Source organism: Mustela erminea, chromosome 15 (assembly GCF_009829155.1).
Source record: "Mustela erminea isolate mMusErm1 chromosome 15, mMusErm1.Pri, whole genome shotgun sequence".
NCBI classification, from domain to species: Eukaryota; Metazoa; Chordata; class Mammalia; order Carnivora; family Mustelidae; genus Mustela; species Mustela erminea.
In genome coordinates, this window is record NC_045628.1 from 60,171,393 (window position 1) to 60,195,243 (window position 23,851).

The 23,851-nt window shown below is 37.3% G+C and overlaps 1 protein-coding gene across 4 annotated transcripts in view; it reads left to right on the forward strand.

The window, feature by feature from the left end:
- CDADC1 (cytidine and dCMP deaminase domain containing 1) overlaps nt 1–23,851 on the forward strand; it is a 45,054-nt gene that overhangs the window by 14,317 nt on the left and 6,886 nt on the right. For all 4 annotated transcript variants that reach the window (XR_004279116.1, XM_032314632.1, XM_032314633.1 and 1 more), the window contains 6 exons: nt 2,803–2,980; nt 7,473–8,042; nt 13,307–13,356; nt 17,161–17,330; nt 18,990–19,179; nt 22,904–22,964. Coding sequence is in view for 3 of the 4 variants with exons in the window: in XM_032314632.1 (XP_032170523.1) it covers nt 2,803–2,980; nt 7,473–8,042; nt 13,307–13,356; nt 17,161–17,330; nt 18,990–19,179; nt 22,904–22,964 (1,219 nt within the window). In the remaining variant the exon portion in view is untranslated. The remainder of the gene's footprint in view (nt 1–2,802; nt 2,981–7,472; nt 8,043–13,306; nt 13,357–17,160; nt 17,331–18,989; nt 19,180–22,903; nt 22,965–23,851) is intronic.

Genomic DNA, 23,851 nt, shown 5'->3' on the forward strand with positions numbered 1-23,851 from the left:
TCATAGGTTGGTCCCCCATCCAACCACATTATCTTCAATTTGCTTTTATATATCAGGGAAAATATTTCCAACTCAAGATGGAAATCAAAAGATTTCTGTATACAGATTTAGAGCTCTTTGTCATTGTAATTTTTTAGTAAATCCATAAAAGCGTGAGAAGGTTTTTACTTTTCCTCTGGGTTCATAGTTTTTTATTTTAGCTTAGGGGAGAATGTCTAAGAAAAACTCTGATCAGGCTTTGAATATCAGCTTTTAATCTGGCCAACTTCTGACCACAGGACAAGCTACTTAAAAAATCTCCTTTTAAGTATCCTATCAATTTTCAGCTGAGACAAACAGTAAATATTCCTGACAGTATTAAATAACCCCCTGGACTCAAAAGCGTCCACAGAGAGGGCTCAAAAGATTTTTTTTTTTTCCTCTCTTTCTCTCTCTCTCTCTCTCTCTCTCTCTACCAGTTACTGTAGACAGAGATCCAGGAGAGCTGACTCTGGTAAGAGTTCTCACCCTTAGCCAGCTTTGGCCAGTTTTTCCTAGGATCCCTCAGCAGACTCTAGTGAGGTGTAAAGTCGGTGTAGCTTTGGTGTCTATCAATTTTATCAAGATTTTCAAATCATTTTCATTTTATTTTCCCTTGGCTGTTTAAGGGAATAAGGTAGCAATTTACCTGACACTTCCTTGGAGCCCTGTCAACCCTCCTTCAAGGCTAGTTCTAGGGGTCTCTGTAAGGCTACCTACTTGGTGGACTTTTGTTTATGGTCTTGTAGTCTCCTGAAGATTGGAAAGAAGATTGAGGCAGAGGATTACTAGAATGAAGGTATACTCAATTAAAGGAGGATAGAGGGTGACAGTAGGAGTTACCTCAGTCTTAGAGTTCTGTTGTATATACCTCTTGTGTCTTTAATTTTTCACAAGTGATTTGCAACAAATCTTACAGTGAAGGTATTTTGGAATTTTGAAGCCTTTTGGAGCTTTCTGCATGCCAGTTAAAACAGGTATATACCACTGTGTTTGTTTGATTTGGAAACCCTTTCTTCTTGAATGATCTTATCTAACTGGACCATTCCTCACCGTGTCCATCTCATTCTAGGCTGTTAGTTATCTGAGGGCTTCTAGCAGTTTGGTAGGGCTCTAGCCAGAAATGGATTTTAACCCATATTTTCTGTCCAGCGGTAGCTAGTGGTAAAGGAGGTACAACCTACATTTCTGTCTGGCCGTATCTTGGGGTCCCCAACCTGATGGTTGTTACCAAGCCAACTTCTTAGGGTACAAAAAAGCTTAGGAGGATTTTGTCATTTTGTAGATACTTTTAGCTTCCAGGATTATAATTTTTAGACTTAGAATAAGTAAGGGTGCCAGAAGGTAGTATGCTTTGGAATTTAAGGATCTCTCTTTCTCTCTCTCTATTTTTTTTCCGATTTTATTTATTCTAGAGAGAAAGAAAGAGCGGGGGGAGGAGAGGGGGACAAGCAGACTCCACACTCAGCATGGGCCCTGATACAGGGCTCAATCTTAGGACCCTAAGATCATGACCTGAGCTGAAACCAAGAGTCGGATGATCAACTGACTGAGCCACCCAGGCACTCCTCTATCTATCTGTCTGTCTATCTATCTACTTACTTTTAAGCTAACTGGGTTTCTCAGAGCCAAACTAATAGCTAAGAGGAACATGCTGCTGTACCGGGGTTGGGAGTTGTGTGGTGTTTTACCCTATACCTAATTGCATCAAAATTTTCTTGAGGTTGGTGGGTGACCTAGCGTCATTCTAACCCACTCTATGACCAGCTTATCCTAACACAGGATTCTTAGAGTTTGGTGGCAATTGCTCTAACAGCTTTTAAGTGCTTAACCCATGTCCACCAATTTGGCAGCTTTTGGTCAGCCAAGAGTCCGATTAGCAGTAGCTTTTACCTACACAATGTAAGACAAACATGCTCACCTTAACACACCAGCAGTAATCAAGAGATTTTACCTTAGCCTGGCCAAAAGAAGGCCTTGTGCACACCACTACCAATTCTTAACATGCAATCTGGGACTGGGAAAAGGACTGAACCAGCACTCCTCAACAAATAGGGACTATAGCCTGAGATTCCACACAATGGGGAGTTGTAGACTGAACCACAAGGAGTTCCCAATATGGAATCTGGGGGCTAAGTCAAGGGGTGGGGGTTCCAATCAAATGGGGGATTTTGGACTGGAAAAGCAATCAGATTAAGAGCTCAGAGCAAAGACGTTTAAGCCCAGAACCAAGAGAAACTCACCTATGGCCCTTAGATATGGCAAGAAAGACAGAGGGTATCATGCTTGTGTTTCTTGTTGTCCCTGAAGCCATCAGGAATTTTCCTTTATATCCAGATGCTTCCACCAAATCTGTTAAAAACCAAGTTCAACTGAGTAAACTTAAAGATCTAATTGCTTTATTCAACGATTCATGAATCATACAGCATCTCTAGTAAATAGGGAGGGGCTCTTCATCACTGCAAAAAGGGGAGGCTTCTATAGGCCTCTACAGACTTCTACAGATGGGGCAGGAAAAGGAATTGTCTAGCAAAAAGTGGATTGTTTCAGGCAGAGTTACGCTCCTTCGGGGGGCTGCTGGAGTTTATCAAGTGGATTTCCTCACTAGCTGACCAGGAAATTTCAGTCTGACTGGTTAAGGTTATATTCCTGGGAGAGGCCAAAACTGCAACTAGGTATTAAATCTCAGTCCAATGATGTGGACTTAGCTTGAGTGACTCCATTTGGGGCTTTTTTTTAATAGATGTTAGCACTAATACAATATTATTTTGTATTTTAATGTAGGTGAAGAGAACTGGTCTTGTGGTGGTGAAAAACACGAAAATTGTTGGTCTCCACTGTTCTAGTGAAGATTTACATGCTGGAAAAATTGCTCTTATAAAACATGGGTCAAGGCTGAAAAACTGTGATCTTTATTTTTCCAGAAAACCCTGTTCTGCTTGTTTGAAAATGATTGTAAATGGTAAGTGTAGATAAGGCTTGGTTGGGGATTAATAGTATTTATCTAAGAATAACCAAGATAAATTGCCTAAACACCACTATCGTTTAGAAATATGAATACATATCAGAATATAGTTTGATACTAAGAAAAGTCAAACAACACGGATTCTGGTCTCAGCCCTGTCACTGTTTAGATGAGCCTTTGTGTATTAGTAGACTAGTGCTAGCTACTATAATAAACACTGAAATTTCAGTGGCTTAATATACTAGACCTTTATCACCCATGTAATAGTCCAACATAGGTGTTGCTGAACAGCAGGCGGTTTTTCTCCATGTGGCTGTTTCATAGGTGTAGGCATCTTCTGTGTTTTGCTACTGTTGTCTTCTAGAGCCTTGAGTCTTTTGCATCCAGAGGTAGACTGAGACAGAGAATAGAGAAGGCACACTGCTCCTAAAAACTAAAAATGCTGGCCTAGAAGTCACTTGCATCATTTCTGTTCCCATCCACTGTGGGCTCTGTAGCTCCTGTCTGAGCAGCTGTCTCCCAGGGACTGCTCTGTACTTTGGACAGAGAAGCACAAATTATTAATGTTTAACTATCCATCTCTGCTACACCAGGCTGCTCACTAAAGCTATGCTTATGTTTCTGTTTTGTATCCAGGTAAATATGCATACCATTCTCCCATTTTAAAAATATTACATCTTTTACATAGGCACTTTGATGTTGTGACTTAGAATATGAGTTATATATTTGGTCTTCATCCCATGCCTGGTACAAAGCAAATAAAACCCTTGGAACTTCCTGGGTGATGAGGGTGATAGAGGTGTCTTTTGTTATTCTTAACAAGCCCCCTTCAGCCACACTTGAGTTTGTTAGTGAAGGGACTTTTGGGAAGCTCCATAAATGGGGGCCCGCTTGTCAGCAGAACCAACTAGGTAATTAAAGGGTTGGCGCTTTCAGTCTCACTTCTCAGACCTCTGAGGTTTGAGTTCAGTTACCAATGGCCAATAATTTAATCGTTCATGCCTATGTAATGAGGACTCCTCCTCCAAAAAGAGCAGGTTTGGAGAGTTTCTGGAGAAGAAAAGGCTTATATAGTTCTTTGTTTGTTTAAAGATTTTATTTGTTTGACAGAGAGAGAGCATAAGCAGGGGGAACGGCAGACAGAGGGAAAGGGAGAAGCAAGCTCCCCGCTGAGCAAGGAGCAGATGTGGGGGTCAATCCCAGAACCCTGCGACCATGACCTGAGTTGAAGGCAGATGCTTAACCAACTGAGCCACCCAGGCATCCCAAACAAGGCTTAAACAGTTTTAATCCATTCCCTCAATTTGCTGCTTGGGTTATTTGTTGCAACTTAATGTAACACATCATCTAGTACCAAATGAGTGATAAAGGCTGTTAAGTGATATATGAATTGAGGGGTGTAATAGTGATCTATACAGGTTGTTGTGTAATGAAAGGCTGGGGCTTAAGCTGGATCTTGACGGGTCAGATGGAGAGGAAGAAGAACACATTCCATGGGAGCAGCACATGCGGGATCATTGGTTTGTGAGAAGCAAGGTTCTGGGGTCAGTGTTCATAATGGAGAAATACTCTTGGAAAGAGAAGTCATTTCAGGCCCCCAGCTATGTTCTTCTCTTTCTTTTTCTGGGGAGCCCGTAACTCTTTAGGCTTATGTTATAAACTGAATTATTCACTTTTTTTTTTTCACGGAACACTGTGAACAGACAAACTGTGTGGCAGATGTTCTCTCAGAAAGGAATAAGTGAACCTGTCACTCCTAAGAAAACTGACAGTATTTGTTGCCAATGATAAAGTTTGAGTCTTCAAGTGAAAATTAGAGTTTTGAAAAAGTTACATCCACCGTCATGAGCTTACAGCTTCCTAACACTTAAGACCAACACTAAGACTCTAATGATGTAATATTAATGATGGTCATGCTAACGAACAGTACTTTGTCTTAATATTGTAAAGTCGGTGAACCAGTATTTTCCAAAAGACCAACGTAGGATGCTACAAAATCATGCATGAGTGAGAGAGCCATTGTAAGTGCACAGTAAACCAATGGACTTTAACATAGTTGTATGGAAAGTTTATTGATATATTTCAGATTCCATACTGTAACTAACTTTTAAGAAATTACCCCTCAAATTTTTATGTAGTGTCAAAGAGGAATATTCAGTTATCTGAAATGTGTGTTAAAATCCTCCTTTTTCAACTATACATGTGTGTGGATCTGAATACTTTTCATATACTTCAGTGAAAACAACCTGTCACAGCAGATTGAAAGCAGGAGCAGATTTGAGAATCCAGCTGTCTTCTATTAAGCCAGATAATAATAAAGAATTTTGTAAACATTTAAAACAATGCCATTCTTCTCAACTAGTTTTTATGCTATTTTGGAAAATAGTTATTTTTTATTAAACTGTGTTATATTAAAGTATAGTAGGTTCTCTATTATTATTTTTAATGAATTAAAAAATATTTTTTTGAAATTGTTTTAAGTTTCTAATATAATAAATATCAGTAGGTATAACCTATATAAACAGAGCTCTTTAGGGTCCTCAATAATTTTTAAGAGTATAACGAGTTCTGAAACCAAAACATTTGGAAACCCCTGCTGTAGCATTTGCCAGTGGTACATGAACATTTGTTCAAAGACTAGTCATCCCCTCTTCTCCTTACATCAGGATTGCTAGAAGCAAACCAGATGCTTAGGTGAAAGATTGACTATCACCACTGAGTAGAAATGGATTGTGAGAACTCCAACAGATCGAAGGTGAAATGTAGCCAGAGGAAACGTTCTGATATCAGCTCTGAGCCTTCAAAGCTGATTTATAACCCAAGCTACAGTAAGAGTCAGGATGAGCAGGGTGTAGATAGAAATGTGTGTTTGTTCAACTAAGACTTCTTAATTCATCTGTTACTTGGAATGCAGGACATTCTGTGGGCCATCTGTCTTTTCCCTTCTGGGCACAATCATAAAAATCTGTCCTAGCTGAAATTCCATGAGATAACTAGTAAAGGGGTCTCTTTGTAAAATACTAATCAATTGATGAACATTTGAGTGCTTAACCCTGTGTAAGGGATCTAATTGTTCCCTCTCAAATATAAACTATTTTTTTCATCTGTTTGTTACCTAGTTTTATTTTCTCTTGTAAATTGTCTGATCATATTGTTTTGTCTGTCTTGAGGCCTTATTGTTCTCGTCAATTCTTATGTATTGTTAATGAATTACAGTTTTTTCTGTACATTAAAGATTACTAACCTTCTGTCACATTAATTGAAAAGAAATTGTTTTGTCTTTAATTTTGTGGGCTTAAAAAAATTGATATTGCTCCCCACCCCCCAACACATTCATATAAACTGCTGCCCTCACATTCTTTTGGCCATTTAGGTTTTTTCTGTATGTCTACATACAGAATACATACATATTTATTTACATATATATTTATTTACATACATATATATTTATATATTTTTATATATACATATATATTTATTTACATATATATTTATTTACATACATATTTATTTATTTACTTACTTGAGAGAGAAAGAGCGAGCAGGGGCCGGGGGCGGGAGTAGAAGCAGAGGGAGAGGGAGAAGGGTACTCTGTTTTGATCAGGGAGCCCAACACAGGAGCTAGATCCCAGGACCCCAGGATTATGACCTGAGCCAAAGGTGACACTTAACTGACTGAGCCACCCAGACACCCCTATGTTTTTACTGTTTTAAACAGTGCTGCACTAGATATACATGCATGATTTTGTTTGTTTCTATTTAGAATTTTTCTTTCTTTCTTTCTTTCTTTCTTTTTTTTTTTAGAATAGCTTCCCAAAGGAAGAATTCTGACCATAGATACATTTTTAATGTATGGATGAATTATTTATTTCAAATACGAAACTTTCAACAATATCAGTTGTCAGCTGTGATCTTTCTAAAAGCAGCCATTTGATTACTTATAGGACTACAGTATGTAGTTCTGGTGCTGGGCTTTGGGACCACACTGAGCAAAGCCTGTGATTCCACAAATATCTTCCAAGCACCCATCTTTTCCCATAAAGGGCTATATAACAAATCTCTTAGGCTTTGCAGGCTATATGTGTCTGTACAGGTACTCAACTCCACTACTTCATTGTAGTGCAAAAGCAGCCAGAGACTATGTCAATGAATGGGTGAGTCTGTGTTCCGGTAAAACTTCATAGACACTGAAATCTGAATTTCATAAAATGTTCATTTGTCACAAAATACTATTCTTTTGATTTTTCCAACTATTTAAAACTATAAAATCCATTCTTAACCTACAAGCTGGGAAAAAAAACAGGCAGCAGGACAGATTTGGCCTCTGGGCCGTAGTTTGCCAACCTTTGGGCTATATTATAGTTGACTTCATAATAGACATTTATTATATTGGGACCATTGGGTCTACCACAATGATAAGGTGGATTTATTAAGAAAGCCCTTAATTTCAACATGGATCTGATAACTGCCTTTCATATTTTGTTTTCAGCTGGAGTTAACCGAATTTCATACTGGCCTGCTGATCCAGAAATAAGTTTGCTTACTGAGGATTCTAGTTCTGAAGATGCCAAGTTAGATGCCAAAGCGGTGGAAAGATTGAAGTCCAACAGTCGGGCCCATGTGTGTGTCTTACTTCAGCCTTTGGTGTGTTATATGGTGCAGTTTGTAGAGGAGACCTCTTACAAATGTGACTTTATTCAAAAAATTGCAAAAACATTGCCGGATGCTAACGTTGACTTTTATTCTGAATGTAAACAAGAAAGAATAAAAGAATATGAAATGTTATTTTTGGTTTCAAATGAAGAAATGCATAAGCAAATACTGATGACTATAGGCTTGGAGAACCTATGTGAAAATCCATACTTTAGCAATCTAAGACAAAATATGAAAGACCTTATCCTACTCTTGGCCACAGTAGCTTCCAGTGTGCCCAACTTTAAGCACTACGGATTTTATTGTGGTAATACCGAACAGATTAATGAAATTCACAATCAAAGTTTGCCACAAGAAATTGCAAGGCACTGCATGGTTCAGGCCAGGTTATTGGCATATCGAACTGGTGAGTTATATGCTTAGTGCATAAATTGGGGCTGACTGATTGGGTTGTATTTGTCTCAGAAGTAAAATGGTATTCGTCTCATCTATTGTAGAGTTCATTTACTCTTAGACACTAAGGTCTTGCTGTTCATTATATGTGTGAAGTTAGTGAAACCCTTGGGTAGGCAACTCTTAGAGCAGTTTTAGGATTCCTGTGGCCTTATTTTCAGTGCTACATTTATAAATCAGGGACTGATTATCTAGACCCTTCCACTTCCTGCTTTTTTCATCTCATTAATCACTGAGCCCTCCACTAGAAATGGGACAAAAAGAGAAAGGAGAGAGAACTAAAATCATTCATTTTAGTTGAGTTGTCAATATTTTGTATGTATTCAGCATTTAATAAAAACTTTAAAAATTTTTATAACAAAAATATGAATTCAAAATAATGAATAGCTTTGTAGTAAAGGAATATTAAATTCTTCCAGTTGCTGGTATGTCTTTAATCAGCAAGTTGAAAAAACAGATGTTTTTACTTCATTAAGTTGTCCATGAGTGTATATGTGAAAAAGGAAAGTGTTACTTGGGAATTTTCGTTATTGTGATGAAAGATGGCATCTGTAGTTCCAATTATAGAACAATGTTTTCACATCTTACCAAGCATAAGATTTTTCAAAGTAAAATCATGATCACTTTTAAATGTAACTTTGAAAGCGGGGGGGAAAATATAGGCAGGAGCAGCAGTAGAGTAAGTTTTGATGAATGGAGGATATTTTTTAGCTTATCCCAAGAAAGAAGGAGAAGAAAGAAAATCACAAGAAAAGGTTCATACAAATGCCACTGGTCTGCAGTATATTCTAAACAAAGACCACAATCAAAGTACTTTTCACTAGAATGGAGATTCTCAACTGACAGTATATCAGAATCACCATTAAAAGTTTTATTAAAAGTACAAATGCTTGAGTTCCAACCCAGACCCAGTGAACCGAGTCCGTAAGGATGTGGCCTAGGCCTATGAATTTTTAAAGTTCTCCAAGGGATTCTGATCTTCAGCAGGGTTAATAATCACTCAATTTTTATTAAAGAATTTGGTTCTACTATAGGCACAAACTATGATTCCAAACAACTGTTGTGTAAAAGTCTGATTTAATGTCATTATGTTGTTTCGTGGGCCATATACTAGTGTCTTGGCCCAAAAACCAGCTTTCTAAAGAATTTTTCTCTTAACCATTCTGGAAGGACAGAAATAAATGGGAATAGCTGTTACAGCCATAATTCACTAATTCCCCTTTGCTAATAAGAATTCAGCTGATCCAGAGTGAGATGGGCATGCACTGTTCTTTTAATTGATCTCAATATCTCCTCAATATTCTCATGGGAGAATCATACCATGTATGAATCATGAATCATACCATGTATGAATATGAATGTGAATATGAATATGAATACATATGAATATGAATATGTATGAATATGAATACATATGAATATGAATACATATGAATGTGAATCATGAATATGAATCATACCATGTATGATTCCAGTGTTTGAAGATGTGGTAAAAAAAAAAAAGAGGTGGTAATGTATAGATACAAATTCGTCCCCATGTTCTTTATAAGATACTTATAAAGTATCTTATAAATTTGTAATAAATTATAAAGTTATCCACTATTTCTGTGGATAATTATAAAGTTATCCACTATTTCTGTGCAGAGTTTTGTACATAACATTGTGCTTTTGCACTTGATGGATAACTGAAAAGATTTTTCAAGGTCAAATTTTTGATTTTGCGTGACTGTTTGCATGGAACCCAATCCTGACTAGGATGCAAGTCTCGGGGATGCAGTCCGCTCTGCTGTCAGCTCTTCTGGGGAAGAGAGCCATGTGTTCATCACCGTTTCCTTAGCACTGAAGCACAGTGTGTTGAATGGATAAAGGAAATCTTTTTATATCCAAATGTAGATGGTCCACAATCCCTTCTCCAAAATACTTGGAGCAAGATGAAAAGGAGTCCAGAATTTTTCAGATTTTAGAAAGGTAATATGGTTACCTATAGAAAGGTAATATGGTATTGTATTGCATATGACACAGCTCTCCGGGAGGGGCCTGAAGCAGTACATTGTAATCAAACACATAACATATGGAGTAAAATGTATGAATATTTGCACTAAATATTTGGTCAGGTGTGGCCACAAAAGAAGTACATCAGGCTGTCCCAAAAAAACATTTGATATAAGGGATTGATAAGGAATTCTGGACTTGTATTCTTCACTGATGATAAATTATAACAGTAACAGTTTATTGAGCACCTGGAATTTGTAAGGCACCGAGCCAGGAAATTTATATATGTATCTCACTGAACACTGAGGACAATCCTGCAAGGTAGCTATCCCCATGATAGTGTGTGCTCTGAATAACCCAGAATTTTAATTTCACTCTGTTCAGTTTGTTTTGACTTTATTTCACAAAGTGAAGACACCATTTCTTTAATCCATTTCATTCAAAAATATGCATGAGTAAAATGAATTCCAAAACCTCTAACAACAGAATTCTAAAAGTAACTGAGAAGTAGATGCCTATTTGCTTTTTGGATGCTGAATAAATAGGATCCCCAGAGATCTTGTTAAAGGACATTTTGAATTAGCAAAAAAGTGACAGTGTTCATTTAGACTCTAGAGGGGGATAAAAGAGAGGAGGGCATTGCCTCTTACCCATTTGGTTCAAGTGTGATTTTTATCTTTTTTGAGTCCTCTTTTCCCTTAGACTAAGTTCTTTCCAAAGCTGAGGATTATGCTTTCCTCCTAAACCACAACTTTGGTGATGAATATAAATTGGAGTAGCCACAAAAGTGAACTGTTTCAAATCATAACTTGGTGATTCTCAGCTTGCAGTACGCCTGTGAATCAGAGGGGATGCTCATGGAAAGTATGGGTTCCTGAGCCCCGCCTGACTCCTTTGGAGAGGTTGCTTCAGATTTCCATGGGAGCTGGGAGGCCTCCCTTTTAACAAGCCTCCAGTGATTCTGATGAAGTGGGCTATGGACCGCACACGGACATACTCTGATGTGACCCCAGAATCAGGGGCTAAATAGCCACACCCGTGTTCCAGAGCCATGGGATAAAGAATTCTCTGACTTTCAGTGATCAGAGTCTCGGGAATTGGGCTCAGTGATTATAAGTTGACCTTTCCTTCAAAGGATGTACAGAGAAAACCTTGTGAATGATCAGATCATGGGGAGCAATTTCTGTAAAAATTACAGATACAAAAAGATTCTTGAGAAATGATCTCATCTGTCATCCAGCCTTGGAGCCGTGGGAAATCTCCATCTAGCATGGATGAAATTTATTCTGATCTTAAAAGGCACAGTAAAGGATGTTCTGTCAGTGTAACTAGATTTAGCTAGACAGTAGAGCTGCATACTGATGGAAAATCACATTTTCCCCCTCCTGACAATGTTTAGTCTGTCCCCCGACTGAAACAGAAAAAGTGGCTCCTGAGACTGGAAAAACATAACATGAAAAACACTTGTGCCAATGATAGGAAAAATAGGCCCTTAGCATGAAGAATTTCTATTTCAGTCTCTCATTTTTTTATTTCAGGTTTATACATATATTAAGGATAATTTTGCTTAAAAGATTTTGGTGTTTCAGGCAAATATAATCTTATGTTTTTAGCTTCTGCCACTTGCCTTAGTAATGAGCGTAAAGCTATAATTGTATTCTTTCCCCCTCATGTTATATTCTGAAGGTCTTGGAAGGAACAAAATTTTGTTTACACCACAATCTCTTTCATGAATCTCCACTCTAGAACAAGCCTTCCCAATACCCTCCACTCCTCATTTCCTACCTAGCACAGCATGGCAAACAGGTGCTTCTGTGTTTGCCCCTTCCTGTCTCCCTCCCATGTTGGGCTGTACATTTCACAAATACAGGGACCCTCACCACTGTCTACTTGGGCAATCAATAGAGAGAAACCTTTGTTAAGAAATTCTTAACATCAAAGGGAGGGGTAGGTTTCATCTGGAGGGCTACATTTTAGTCACTTGATTTCTCGGCCTGTTTTCTCATCTAGAAAAGGAAATAGCTGCTTTACCTGTAGGGTAAAAATGAGATGATACATAAAAAGTGCTTCAGATAAATTGCACAGATGCTTTGTGATATAATTTTGAAAACCCGAGCTTACTTGAACTGAAGATGGGGGATTTCATTATGTTATCATAACTTCTAAAACTTATTTATGAAGCAAACTCATTTTTAATGCCTGGGTAGGATAAAGTTATCATTGGGGGGGATTAACTTTTAGGAAATTATAGGGTAAAACCATAGTTTCATTTACTCCTTACCAATATGAGTAAGTTCAGATGATTGGTACCATCTCTGTGTAAGTGTACCTACTTAGCTACATCAGTCCCTTGTTAAGATTTTGATAAAAACTATGTTTTTGTTATTAGTGTATAATTGTCTTAGAAATTTGAAACTTACCCTAGTACTAGTAGAAAAAGTCAATCCTTGATATGCAGAATTTCTATTTTGGTTTTTTAAAGCTTTCTGTTTCAGATTAATGGTTTTAAAAAATACAGCTTTATTTGTTGCAGAAGTTTGGGTTCTACAAGGAAATTATAATCTCGTGTTTAAAACTTCTGGCACTAAGTTGCCATTCTTTTCCCCTTCAGGTAAACTCTGAAGGTCAAGAAAGGGTTTTATACACAAATACAAAACAAATAAAAATTTGTTTTTGTTTATATTAAAAGTTTGAACTCCTTCTTAGCAAGGACATTTCTGCAAAATGTATTTTCCATGGTTAGAGTGTTTAAAAAATGGTAGAAGACAGATTTGAGTGTTGTGAATTATTGTTACATTAAATCCATTAGTTCAGAAATTTCTTTTTAAATGAATTTCATCATCTGTTAGAAATAGTCTTTTAGAAACTGGCTTAGTGGAGAATCTATAAAATTACACTCTGTTCTGGCAGCTTTGAAGTAATTGGACTGTGGACACTGCCGTTTTAATGAGCTCTGCATATAGATCATGTGTGACTGGGTTGGCAGTGACCCTGCCTGGTTATTTAGTACCTAGTTCCATATTCCATTCTTAAAAGTATTTATTTTAGTGGTAAATTTTTACTAAATAAATTTAATAATAAAAATGTATTTCTATAATTAGTGAAGATATCAAGGATTGTTGCTACATTATGAATTATGTTTCAACAATATATATTATTTTTGGAAATGTGTTTCTGAAACTAACAAATTGATCTTTACTGAGTTAAATGTCATTTATCTTTCAGAGGATCATAAAACTGGAGTTGGAGCAGTCATCTGGGCAGAAGGAAAATCTGTAAGTATGAAAATAATTTCTTTAAGTTTTTATTTATTTAAGAAATCTCTGCATCCAATGTGGGGCTCAAACTCATGACCCAAAGATTAAGAGTTGTGTGCTCTTCTGACTGAGGCAGCCAGGCACCCCTAGAAATCATTCTTTAGACATTTAACCTTGATTTTGTTTAAACATAGTTCGATCTTAAGTGCATTACATTTTATTGACCCATTGGGGTTAATATTTTGTATGGGTGCTTTTACTAAATTGTATAAACAGTTGATCATTCCCAGGGTGCCTGAGTGGCTCATTGGGTTAAAGCCTCTGCCTTCGGCTCGGGTCATGATCTCAGGGTCCTGGGATTGAGCCCTGCATGGGACTCTCTGCTCAGTGGGGAGCCTGCTTCCTCCTCTCTCTCTCTGCCTGCCTCTCTCTGCCTACTTGTGATCTGTCTGTCAAATAAATAAATAAAATCTTAAAAAAAAAAAAAGCAGCTGATCATTCCCTCAACAATTGTCTAGATAGACTCGTTCATTTAGCAAACATTTATTAAACACCCCTACAGGGTAGGCACTGTGCCACAGTAAACAGGAGCTAAAGACCACATTTTCTGCCTTTCCTGGCCTTAAATAGTTTATTAATGGAGACAGGAGAACAAAAAAAGACTGGTATATAACTGTAATTATAACATGACACTGGGAGAGCATGGAGGAGCAATCTCTCTGCTGCTTGGAGAAATGAGTAAAATATTCTTGGAGGAGGTAGGGTGCTATTTATTAGTCTTGAAGAATGTGTAGGAAGACATGAGACAGAGTAAATTAGTATGACTGGGAGGATAACATGCAGAGGGAGAGGGTATGAGAGAGAATGTGGGAAAATTCAAGTGATTTGGCTTATAATATGCACTCTACATGCTATACTGTACTCTATAGTAGAGTAGCAAAACATTAGACTGGACCATGAAGAAATCTGTATGCCATGTAAAGAGTTTGGACTTTATCTTTTCAACAGTGGGATACTCTAGTGCTAACCAGTAGAAATAAAAGGCAAGTCACACACATAATTTTAAATTTTCTAGGAGCTGCATTAAAAAAAATATAAAAACATGGGACGCCTGCGTGGCTCAATCAGTTAATCATCTGTCTGCAGCTTAGGTCATGACCCCAGGATCCTGGGATCAAGTCTGCATTGGGCTCCTTGCTCAGCAGGGAGCCTGCTTCTCCCTCAACCTGCCCCTCCCCCTGCTTGTTCTCTCTCTCTCTCTCTCTCTCTCTGGCAAATAAATAAATAAAATCTTTAAAAAATAATAAAAAAATAAAAGAAACATGTATTTAATTTTAAGAATATATTTTATTTAATCAAATATCCAGAAATACTCTTTCAACATGTAATCAATATAAAAGTTATTAATAAAATATTCTGCATTTGGGGGGAGTAGTAACTCTCCATAATCCTATGTATAGTTTATACTTACAGTACGTCTCAATTCAGAGTAACCATATGTGGCTAGTGGCTACTCTGTTGGACAGTACAATCCAAGAATATTTGAGATGGGAAAATGATTTAATCAGATTTATACTAAAAGGGGGAATGAAGTGGGGCTACACGGCAAATAAGGAGCTAATAAAGAGGAGCTGATGAGGACTTGGAGGTGTGGACGTGGATTGGAAGGGCAGGGAGTCAAGAGACACTTAGTAACCACAAGTCTGACTGAAAGAGGAGTAGGAAGCTGAGGCTTTGCCTCGCTAGACTTAACAGCAAATAATTTGACTGTTTCCCTGGATATATCAAAAGCCCCTCAAGTTCAACTAACCAACAATCTAGTATCTTCCCTGCTAACCTATTTCTTCATCAGTGGTCACCATCCTGTTCCCTGTTACTACACACGTATAATCAACTACCAAGTGCTATGAATTCCACCCTCAAAAGATCTTTTGACTCTACTTATCTCTACCCCAGCTATGAGTACCTACTGGAATAGATTCCTCCACCAAAAACTCCTGTAGCATTCTGTGCAACTTTGTTACACTCATCACAGTTGAAATTATGTGCACAATTTCTTATCTCCAGATTATAAGGTTAATGAGGGCAAGGATTCTGTGTCTTGTTTATAGCTGTATTCCTGGCACCTAAAACAGTGCTTGGCCTATGGTTGGAACTCTCATTTGTTTATATGAAAGCCCAGCAGGCTTTGGCTTAACATCTGGTTCTCAAGTGCTTGTAAGAATTTAAGTTTCCAGTCAAGCTATCTATAGTAGGCAGCATGGTAAAGTGGCAAGACATGAGTATGGAGTCTAGCAGCTCAGGCTTGAATTCTGGCTGTGTTGCTAAGCACTGTGACCCTAGATAAGTTTCATCTCTCTGGGCTTCAGTTTCCTTATCCAAAAAATGGAAAAACTAATAGTATTACTGTCAAGGTTGTTGTGAGGATTGATTAAATTAAATAATACATATAAAACTCAGCATGATGTTTGACATATAGTAAATGCTCAAGAATAATTTATTATTATTACTAGGGAGATAACATTTTATTTGTAAGCTTTTGTTGGCTCATGATAACTAAGACTTTTATGAAGAGGTCATACTGGGGTCCCTGGGTAGCTCAGTGAGTTAAGCCTCTGCCTTTGGCTCAGGTCATGATCTTAGGGTCCTAGAATCGAGCCCCGCATCAGGCTCTCTGCTCAGTAGGGAAACTGCTTCCCCCTCTCTCTCTGCCTGCCTCTATGCCTACTTTGATCTCTCTCTCTGTCAAATAAATAAATAAAATCTTTTTTTTTAAAAGAAGAGGTCATAGTAATGAGTTTGTTGAAACTATCACATGAATAGTTAGAATGTATTGAAATTTACCAAGGTTTACAGCATATTCCAAATTATTATAAACACTTAGGATTTGTACAGCATTTACTCTAGTAACTGATATACCATTCGTATTATATATAATAGGCCATTGACTATGAGAGATAAAAAAGAGCTATTTAAATAAAAAAATCCATTATAAATATATATATATAATATGCCTATAATATGTATATATATATAAACATACAATAGAGGCTCAATAAATATGAATATTAAAGGAAAGTACATTTGCAGGGGGCATCTGGATGGCTCAGTCAGTTGGCTGTCAGCTCAGGTCATGGGGATCAAGCCCAGCATCTGGCTCCTTGCTCAACAGGCGCTCCTTCCTCTCCCACTGTCCCTCCCCCTGCATGTGCTCTCTCTTTCTCTCTCTCAAATAAGCAAAATCTTTTAAAAAGTTTTTAAAAAGGAAAGCACATTTTTTGTTTTTCAGCTGTATCACAATAGCACATTTTTAGTTCAATAATAGAAATTGTTCAAAATATTTTTAGAATTTCTGACTTTGTTAACTGGCAGAACAGCATATATGAAATTAACAATTATTTATTGAGGACCTGTTATATATGGGACACTCTAAAAGGTTTACTTCAAGGCACAGAAAAGAGGCATAAAACATGGTTTCCATTCTCCAGGATCTTGTAACCTATTTGGGGAGAGATGTCGGAATCAAATGAAATAATTTGAATTAAACAAGTGTTTGATTAAACTAGTGTTTAATTCAAGGACTGTTTAATCTCAAGGACTACCTTGAGATTTTATATCAGAAATGATCAGCCTTCTTGAAATTTAGCTTTGACAAGACAATACTGCAGTAGAAGGATGTAAGATTGATTTTTTTTGTCATAGAAAATGGAATTAGTTATATAAAGTGTGATACCAAGCTTTAAAATACACTTTCAGTTGCCTTTTTTTTTTTTTTTTTTGAATGTTGACAACTCACCTTTGTTGGTTTGCTCACTATCACAGAGGAGTTGTGATGGAACAGGCGCGATGTACTTCATAGGATGCGGTTATAATGCTTTTCCTGTTGGATCCGAGTATGCTGACTTCCCGCACATGGATGACAAACAGAAAGACAGAGAAATAAGGAAATTCAGATACATTGTACATGCGGAGCAGAATGCCTTGACATTTAGGTATGAAATTCGTTTGCATGTCTTTTTTTGAAAGCATAGGAAGGGCTTAAAAAAAAAAAAAAAAAAACATGGCAAGGGTTAGTTGAAATTAGTTTTCCTTTAGATTTATTTATTTATTTATTTGTTTATTTATTTATTTTAATTCTAAGAAATATTCTTTTCAGAAGTATAATTTTGGTTGTATCTGCTGTTTGCTGCCTGACCTGACGCCATTGTCAGAGATCCTCCAGGCCTTTAAATTTGTTGAACAAGCCTATTTTTTTCTTGTCTTCCTTGTCTCCAATATAAAACTGCTTGAAATTTGTCATTAGGGTCTTCCCTATTTCCAAATTGTAAGATATCCTTTATTTCCTAAATCTAGAGCACATGTATCTATGAATATATAGATTTTATTCTGAACCAAATTGCTTTAACATGGTTTTTGTTGGAGATGATAACTTGCATTATCTCCCTTCAGATGTTAATCTAGATCATTTCCACAAATATTTCTCCACATTTACCATTAAGGGAGTGATCTTAAGGGATTCAAAACTGAGTAAGGCATGGCTTTTGTCCTTGAGGAGGTCATAGTGCTCCTCAGTGTAAGACTTCGTTCAAGCTAAGATGATGGGTTTTCTGGGAAAGGCCAACACAAAGTCCTGTGGAAATTCAGGGACTGTGACAGATTGAGGGGAGTAAGAAGGGAAAGCTGCAAGGAGGAACTGACATTTGAGCTGAATTTTGAAAGTCTGGTAGTCACCACTGTGGCAATTGGAGATGCTTACTTAAAGGGAAGCTATTCTTGCTTCAGACAGCACCAGATGCTTCAAGACCATCTTGTAGGTATATTAATTAGACAAGATGCATAAAATTCTGTTACCCTGATCTAGACAAACAGAATGGGTCTGAACTAGGGAGATGGATCTGGAAGGCTGGCAGTGGTATAAGACAGCTGACTGAGAGCAGTGGAAACCACAGAACAAGCAAATGCAGATGAGAGCATTCCTTAGTGCTAAACTACCCCAGCAAACAATTAATTCTCTGGTCTTGTCCTTGGGCTCATCGTTACAGATTGACTTGCTTCATTTGTATGGAGGCATGAATCTGTCAAAGCCAAATGTTTGTTAAAGTAAAGCATCCTGTCTCAGGGAAGAGGTAAAGTAATTGTAACTCAAAGCAGATTTTATGTATTCATTTAGCAATTTAACAAGCATTTATTAAATATCCAGTAGGTACTAGGTAAGGGTCAGATCTTTTGGCACCCATGATGAGCTAATGTCTAATCTCCCATGGTGAACTTGTAAGGAGGATGTTAGTTCCAGCCCCTAACTGTGGCATTACAGAGTTCTTAAGGTAGATAGCACTGTTCTTGTTCTCCTTCTCCCCCTCTCTCTTCCAGTGTCTGCCCATTTTTATTTGTAATCTAATACCGAACATCTTACTGATTGCTTAGAATAAATAAATGAATTTTAATTATCATTACTGTCATGTTCAGGTTGTATATTAACATTTCGTGAGTTTATATGTTTTGTAATTCACTAATTTGGCTAGAATAAAGTTTACTGTTGTTTATAACATAAATATGTTCTAAAATCAGCTCAATTTTAGTATTTAAGGATTTCTTTAAATATAACTCTCCTTGTGGAAGCCAACTTTCTAATATTTATACATCTTTCGTAGGTGTCAAGAAATAAAACCGGAAGAAAGAAGTATGATTTTTGTCACAAAGTGCCCATGTGATGAGTGTGTGCCTTTAATTAAAGGAGCAGGCATAAACCAGATCTATGCCGGAGATGTAGATGTTGGGAAAAAGAAGGCAGACATCTCTTACATGAGATTTGGGGAACTTGAGGGTGTTAGCAAATTTACAGTAAGTAGATAACACATTTTTTTTTCAAGTATGCTTTCTATTATATTGTCAGGTACCCTGCTGAATATTTTAAATTAGTGATTGCCACACTTTTAAAGAGTTCCAACAAACTATTATTACTGAGTTTATTTTTTATGTGCAAGCACTCATCTTATTACAAATGTTCAGCTTAAACTTTCTAGAGAAATGCAGGTTTCTAGAGAATTGCAGTCTTGATCTTACGGATTTTAAATTAATAGTCCCTTTGGTGCCATCTGGTGGCTAACAAAAGAAAAACTCTGACCCACCTCTTCCTTGCCCTTCTGGTGTGGGTGGTAAATAGAGGTGAAAATAGTTTAGGATTACCCAAGAGAGGGACTTAGACACACACACACACACACACACACACACACACGCATGCACTCATGATACATGTTTCTCATGGGAAAGATCAGAAAAAGAAGGGATTTAATATTTCAAAAAAAAAAAAAGTACTGAAGTAGTTCATGGAAAACTTAGAACTTTTAACTGTTCCACTATGTAGGTTTCTTTTAAAACTTCTTTTCAGAAACAATCTCAAACATACAGAAAAGTTAAAGAATGTTACAAAGAACTTTTTTCCCCCCAGAAACCTTTGACAGTAGCTTGTTGACATGATAACCAGATCATTGTCAAATACCAGTAGATTTTCCTACAAAACCGTAATACAGCCACAAAACTCAGGAAATTATCATTGATACATTACTGCCATTTCATCCACAGGTGCCAATAGAAGTTCATTAGCCGTCCCAGTGTTCTATAGAGCAAAAGGATCCTGCTCATAATCATATGCTGCTTTTTAATAATAATTCTGACATTTAATGTAACACTTAAATGCAAGAATTTGCAGTGGGTATAAAAAGCATATAATTGTTTATAAATTTTGAGTTTACTGGGGCACCTGGATGGCTTAGTTGGTTAGGCAGCTGACTCTTGATTTCAGTTCAGGTCATGATCTCAGGGTCATGAGTTTGAGCCCCACATTGGGCTCCACCCTCAGTGGGGAATCCTCTTGAGATTCTTTCCTTCTGCCCCTCCCCCTGCCTCGACATTCTCTCTCTCTCTCTCTCTCTCTCAAATAAATAAGTAAATCTTTAAAAAAAAAATTCCAGTTTACATTCCTGTCTTGAATCCACAGTCCCTGGAACATATAAGGCACCAAAAAGATACTTTTTAAACTGTCTCTCTATATATGAATATATACACTTATACACTTATATATTTATATTTATAATTTATATTTAAAAGTTTAAAACTATAAAACATTGTCTAGTTTCTCTGTGTGTGCAGTATTATAAATATTTACCCTTTTTATTTTTGTCATTTATTTTTGTTTTTTTATTTCCAGTTTTATTTAAATTTATAATGATTTTTTTAAAGATTTTTATTTGTTTATTTGACAGACAGAGATCACAAGTAGGCAGAAAGGCAGGCAGAGAGAGGGGGGAAAGCAAGCTCCCTGCCGAGCAGAGAGCCCGATGTGGGGCTCGATCCCAGGACCCCGAGATCATGACCTGAGCCTAAGGAAGGCCCTGAAAGAAAGGAGAGATGAGAGAGGGGCCTCTTTTGTAAAAGTGAACAGAAACGTACATCCAGCTAGTCAAAGGGAAATCTCCAGTTCTGTTTTTGTTTTCTATGTCTTCATTCCTCCTGAAGAGTGGGAAGAAATAGGTTTTTCACATTCTCTCCACAAAGATTAAATGACCTAGCTCTTCAGGAGTTAGATTTACAGATTAAGTGAATTCTGAAATATGTTGCTTACTTGTGGATTTGAATAGCTTTGCCACTGTGAAGAGCATGAAGAGATCAGAAGAAGGGGAGATACAATGACAGGAACAAAGGCATTGAGTCCCCTGGGCAGAGATGGGCCAAGATCCACTAGGGGTACCCCGCTCAGCTGTGCCTGGTTCTTCTCTGCGCTCCTTCCAGTGACAGTTAGCTCTCTCCATCTTCTCATCCTTTCCCTCCTCTGGCCTGGTTGCAACATGATGTCAATTGTTTCAACTACCTGCTTCACTAAGTGCCTTCTTTTGTAAATACCAGTGACGAACATGATATAATTCATTCTAAATTTGAATATTACTAAGGATGATACTTATTTTTAGATTGTCAAGAGTAGTATAGGAGTATCCAAAAAATGATATTTTTTAAAATTAAAGGAAATTGAAATTAATTTTGTTTGAAAAAGTTTTGTCTTTCTCTTTGGTGTGTTGCCGTATACCTTGAGTAAATTGGTATATTCTGTGGAATTGTTGCAGACTAGGTTAGGGCTGAGAAACAGTATTTTCAAGAACAGATTTTACCAGTGTAGGCCCATGTCCATTTATTTAGAATCTTTTTTTTTTCTATTTAATACATGTGGCTTTTGCTTTATTAGGTCATATTATTTTTTTTAATTATGAAAGTGATATATGCTCATTGTAGAGGACTAGGAACATAAAAAAAGAACAGATATTCTCTGACAACTTATAACATATAATGACAACTTATAACTTACAATGACAACTCTGACAACAGATAACCACTGTTAACATGTTGTTTTATTTTCCCCGTCTTGATAATTCTTCAAAGATAATGTTTAATGATTCAATATATTCCAACTTGTAGATATAACTTGTTTTAACATTCCCCTGTTGTGAGGCACCTAAATGGCTTCTAAGTTTCTTACAGTTAGAAATACTCTTTTTATAATTATCCTTAAATATACATTCATGGTTATTAGTTTTTACTTTGCCCAAATTAATAGATTTTAATGATTTGACATGATTTGAAACATACTTTTTTTTTTTTTAAGTTCACATATAATTTCCCACCCCTTATAAATCCTCTTTTCTCCTGGTGCTCCCATTTCTCCAGGGGACCAACCAGTTCTAGATGTCCTTCCTTTCCAAAGACTTTTTTTGCACATGGCAAAAGATTCATCTGGTATCTTATTCCCTACCCCACCCCCGAGCATCATGATATTCGCTAGTTGATCTGTTGAATTCCCTGGTGCTTATGGAAGAGGACCCGGGCACTGTATACTGAATTGTGCTTCTCTAGAGATAGTGCCTAATGAGGCCTTTTTGGTCAAATCATTAGTGATTCTGACAATGGGGACTTCTAGCCAAGTGAGAAAGGAAGGGCTGTGCCATGAGGTGCTGATCATACTCAGTTTTTCTTCTCCACTGCTCCAGGCTTCTCTCTTTCCTTCTGAATGGCTAAGATGGAAAACTGAAATCAGAGGAGATATGACCTGTAGTGTGATGTGACTATATTAAAATACAAGATAATAGTGGTCATATTTTCATTCTTTAATATCTAGGCCTTCTGTAGCTATCGTAAGATGCTGTAGAACCTGGAGACAGAATGTGGTATGGCGGAAATTCTATAGTGTTGAGCAGGCCGACTCAGGTTTTAACTCTATTGCTGCCCTCAGTGTGCAGCCCTGGGCATGTAGCTAGCTATACTTCGCTGGTCTTCCACTTCCTTACCTCTAAAATGAAGGTAAAGGATTTTAAAGTTTCTTCCTTCTCTAAAAGTATTGATTCTGATCGCAGAAGTTGTATCATTCAGGGCCATTATTAGGGCTTGGTTGGTATGAACATGCCAACTCTTTTTTATGACATAAAAAAAAAAGTTTTGATATTCTGACAACAGAGTGCTGAAATGCTATTTATTAAATCCTTGTTAAACATACATGTAAAAAGTTTGTGCCCTTTTACAGTGGCAGCTGAATCCATCAGGAACTTGTGTTGGTGAACAGAATGAGCCTGAAAGCAAGGAGAGTAAGTATTTAAAGTTCTCATTAAGCTTAACTTTGTTGTTGAGAAGAAAGGTTACAAAGCGAGTTCTAATGATGGAGTGTTGGAAATTGTTGTGGTTGTAGACAGAGCATGCACTTTGGGCTGGCTAGATTTTTTCCCTTCAATTTGTTCACAAACATTTGTGTATCCACTGTATGCCAGGTTCGCCAGGGAGTGCTGGTGTATAATCGGTCCTGTAGAATCTGCAGCTTAATACAAATAATCATGTACACGTTGAATATATAAATTAAAGGTATAGGAAACACTAAAACCATGCTCTTCTATACCAAACTAAAGCTTGGCGGACAGTTAATAAAGGAAAATGTGTATAATTAATACAGATGGCTGTAGAGCCCAATTAGAGGGTGTATACATTTTTGCTTGAGTAAAGGCACATTTGTAGAGATTGGCCAGAGAATGGAATTCCTCTGGTTATTTGAATAATCTAACTAAAGTCATCACAGCGATCATAAATGCTTACTAGTCTTCACAGTTTTATTATTTGCATATTAACAGGTACTTTTAATGTAATGCCATCTTGGGGAGATCTTGCAATTCCTTAGTATATAACTTTGATCATTAGTTATGGCTACACGGTATTATCTTTAGAGACTTATTTATTTAGTGAGAGAGTGGGGGGGGGGTGTTTGGGAGAAGGGCACAGTGAGGGGAGGAAGGGAAGAGAAGGGCAGAGAGAGAGGGAGAGAGAGTCTCAAGCAGACTCCGTTCTGAGTGCAGAGCCCTGCATGGGACTCAGTCTCATGACCCTGAGATCACGACCTGATCAGAAACCTGTGGGTCAACCGTGCCACCCAGGCGCCCCCACAGTATTAGATTTAAACATAAGCCGAGTTATCAGCTGTTTGGAT